Source organism: Lissotriton vulgaris, chromosome 11 (assembly GCF_964263255.1).
Source record: "Lissotriton vulgaris chromosome 11, aLisVul1.2, whole genome shotgun sequence".
In the NCBI taxonomy this organism is placed as follows: Eukaryota; Metazoa; Chordata; class Amphibia; order Caudata; family Salamandridae; genus Lissotriton; species Lissotriton vulgaris.
In genome coordinates this window covers 801,148,587-801,151,757 of record NC_141699.1, presented here as the reverse complement: position 1 = coordinate 801,151,757, position 3,171 = coordinate 801,148,587, and the positions used below count along the sequence as shown (strand labels likewise).

General features: G+C 45.1%; 1 protein-coding gene across 1 annotated transcript; it reads right to left on the bottom strand.

Moving 5' to 3' along the window:
• Positions 1-919: 919 nt before the first annotated feature.
• On the bottom strand, positions 920-1,652 carry LOC147683520 (uncharacterized protein F54H12.2-like). The gene is made up of 2 exons (XM_086942541.1): positions 1,526-1,652; positions 920-1,443 (listed from the first exon to the last, which is right to left on the bottom strand). The coding sequence occupies exons 1-2, from the start codon at positions 1,650-1,652 to the stop codon at positions 920-922; spliced, it is 651 nt and encodes a 216-aa protein (XP_086798667.1).
• Between the last annotated feature and the right edge of the window lie 1,519 nt (positions 1,653-3,171).

Sequence of the window (3,171 nt, the reverse complement as noted above, 5' to 3'; positions counted from 1 at the left end):
CCTGAAGGTCCATGTCTTCATAGATGGGTGTATTAGGGGGTGCTACAGCTTCTTCAGCTTCCTCCAATTCCATTGAACTGAGGCCAGCAAGCACGCTGCCACTAAATGAGCCCTCACTTTCGCTGCTGTCGCCCTTAATCGGCGACATCCTACATATGCAATCCTTGAAACGGAGTGCTTCCATAGGCCTACATATGCCATTGCCAAAACCAGTAACGTCGCAGCCCATATCCTTAGGGGTTTCTTGTTGAGCATCCTCAACTATACTGTCATTGTTTACAAGGTCACTCGAATATAGATTTAAGAAATTTCTAAACGACATACCCTCCGACATTTTACTGATAAAATAAATACCGTGTTCCCCGCATGTGATGACTAGCGAATCCTGGACCCTTAGCTTGTTATACTCAATCCTTGCTGCTACTTTTTCAAAAACTTGAATATGGGTTGTGTATAGATACTGTGTTCGGGGAACTCTGATGTGCTGTCAAACACCGTAACCTTGTCACCATCTATAAACACGGCAACCCAGTGAGTTCCACCCTTGTAATGAGGATCTGTGTTAAAGACTAGGGTGCGTGGTCTTTCTGACCTTATTTCAGCCGGTAGCCCATCGCTAGGGAAAACACCTAAAAAATATTTCCTAACGTATTTGTGCCTGCTTAAGAAGTCCCGTATCTGTACAGTGTCCATTTCACAATCGTTTAAAGATAGTCAAACAAAATCTGTCTGCCGTGGTTGATCTGAATGATGCTGTCAAATACCGAGAATACGATCATGTTCACATTCGTAGGTAGCGGATTACTAAATCGTATTTCAGCTTTTAGATTTCCATTTTTGACCAGATTGTAGTGATCACGTCTTCCATGTCGGGAGTCAGGTCGAATGCAAAGAGCGTGTGTCCGGTCCCATAGCCTTCTCATGTCATGGCTACCCCGCAGTCCCGTAGATGCTTCCCGATTATCAAAACCAACCCCTGGTTTTCCCTGATGTAGTTGGAGTTTATAAAACTGGGTGTGTAGGGTTTTGCAGGAATCACGGTGCCCTCGTGGACCAGCGCAGCATAGTTGAAGTTGTAGTGCTTAAAATTTAAGGGATTTGAGGCATAGACGCCGCTAAAAGCGGTATTGTCCACAAATCCGATGATGATAAGTTTGGGTAGTTGTCCGAGAAATAAATTCTGTTGCTGCGTTAGCCGTGCACCTGCAGGGATGCTGAATACCTTCAGAGCCACTCTTTCCACAGCGTACTTGGCGTTTGATATTTGCAAAGCGTCGGCGTGAGCTAGTTTGACGCTCGGGGACACTTTTACCCTCTTTAAAAACAGACTAGCTGACAGTATGTCCAACTTGTACTGGTACGCATCCCCGCTGATGAGACAGAATAAATCCTTGTTACGAAGATCAATTCCGTTGATGAGCAGTTTATCTTGGAAGAAGAGGTCTGAATATATGCGGCCAAGGAGGTAAAAACTGGCAACTGCCAGACACAAAACTGGCTGTTTTCACAAAGCCCTGATTTTCACCGTCCAACTCCTTGACTTCAAAATGTTCGCATGTGTCCTTGTAGAAGAACCCTGATGAAAGCTGCGTGTCGAGGGCGTCGCTACTGTAATTTAGAATGCTCTCGAGGTAGGCTCTGTAGGCGTACATGTTATCGTTCTGTGTGATGAGACAGTCGCCCAGGGTGATGTCCACTTGATTAAACAAGGTTGCTAGGGGGTAAGCTATCGTAGCCACTTTAGCATCTGCTGCTATGTCGGAACCATCGCTTTTACAATTTTACACATAAGATGGAGTAGCGTGTTGTTGAGATCCAGATACATATCAGTGGACCCTGACACATAAAACTCTATAGGGGCCAATTGCGTCAAAGCGGTTAAAGGCGATAACTCCATGAAGAAGCTGTTTTCTATGCTTGTCTGCGTAGGCTTTAGAGTAAACAAGTCTAACTCAGATTTGGCGCACTCACCCGATGCACAATGTACGAAGGCCATGCTTCAGTTTGCGCCGCTTTAAAAAATATTTATTTTAGAGACGGATCTCCTCTTCTTCGAAGCTCTCTTCCGCCTTGGGGTTTTTCTTTTCTGAGCGCGCTTTGAAGAATTCCTCTTTTTTTTATAGGGGGCCGGAGGTCCTCTGCTTCTTGATGCGCGGCGCTTCCTTTTAACACTTATGCGCGGCTTGTACACTAAGCCAGCGCCTTCTTGCGGTTGTTTGTTCATGCGTTCGGCAACCGCCGAAGTAACAGAGCCAACAACATCATGGGCAATGTTCGAAGCCGCAGCCTTAACATGCGGTTTTACAATTTCATAGCCTTTTCTCAAGAAGGGCATAGCTCTTCTAAACAGACTGCGGAAGAAACCTCCTAGACCAGCCCCATACATAACAGGTGACCCTTGAATGTACGGTGGGCCTCCATAGCCGGCCTGGTTTCGGTAATAGTCCCTGTACTTTGAAGGGTCCCCATAGGTTTTCACCACCACCATGACGTCTGCTTAATAACCTCTGTCGCGTCTCGGTCTTAAATGAAGCTTAACAATAACTTTCCCGTATTTAAAGGACACAGGTTGCGACTGATCATCGAAGATCATAATTGAAATAATGTCAAAATGATTTTTAGAAACGGCTACGTGGTCAGGTTTGTTGAATTGCATATTGACCATCGTATTATTTTCGCCCTGTACATGGACCCATCTTAACAACGGCGAGTAATTATCTCCGATCCTCTGTGCCTCTACAATATTGCTATACACATAGAGCCTGTAGAACCCTCTGTTAATATCAGGGCACGTGTGATCCGGCTCAACCAGACTTTTTGCATTCTGCACTGTTCCTAAAACTCTGCTTAATTTACTGGAACATTTAAACGTTGTGGTGCGACTCGGTGTTTTAAGAAACACCTTCTTTCTGACATTATCTAGCGACAGATGAGTATTCGTATATGTTTCGATGGTACGTATGGCTTTGTTGATGGTGTCGACAACACTTGAAACAGTTGGGTAGTAGCCTTATGGGATGCTCTTGTGCATGCTCACAGGGTCCTGTTCACGCTTTATGTAAAACTTAGCCTCAGTCTGTGTAAATGTGTTCCAGGTTCTAGGGTATTGGATCTCGGTTAGGGCTACCTCCCAATAACCTTTCAGGTCCACAGGCTTAGCCAATTTCACTG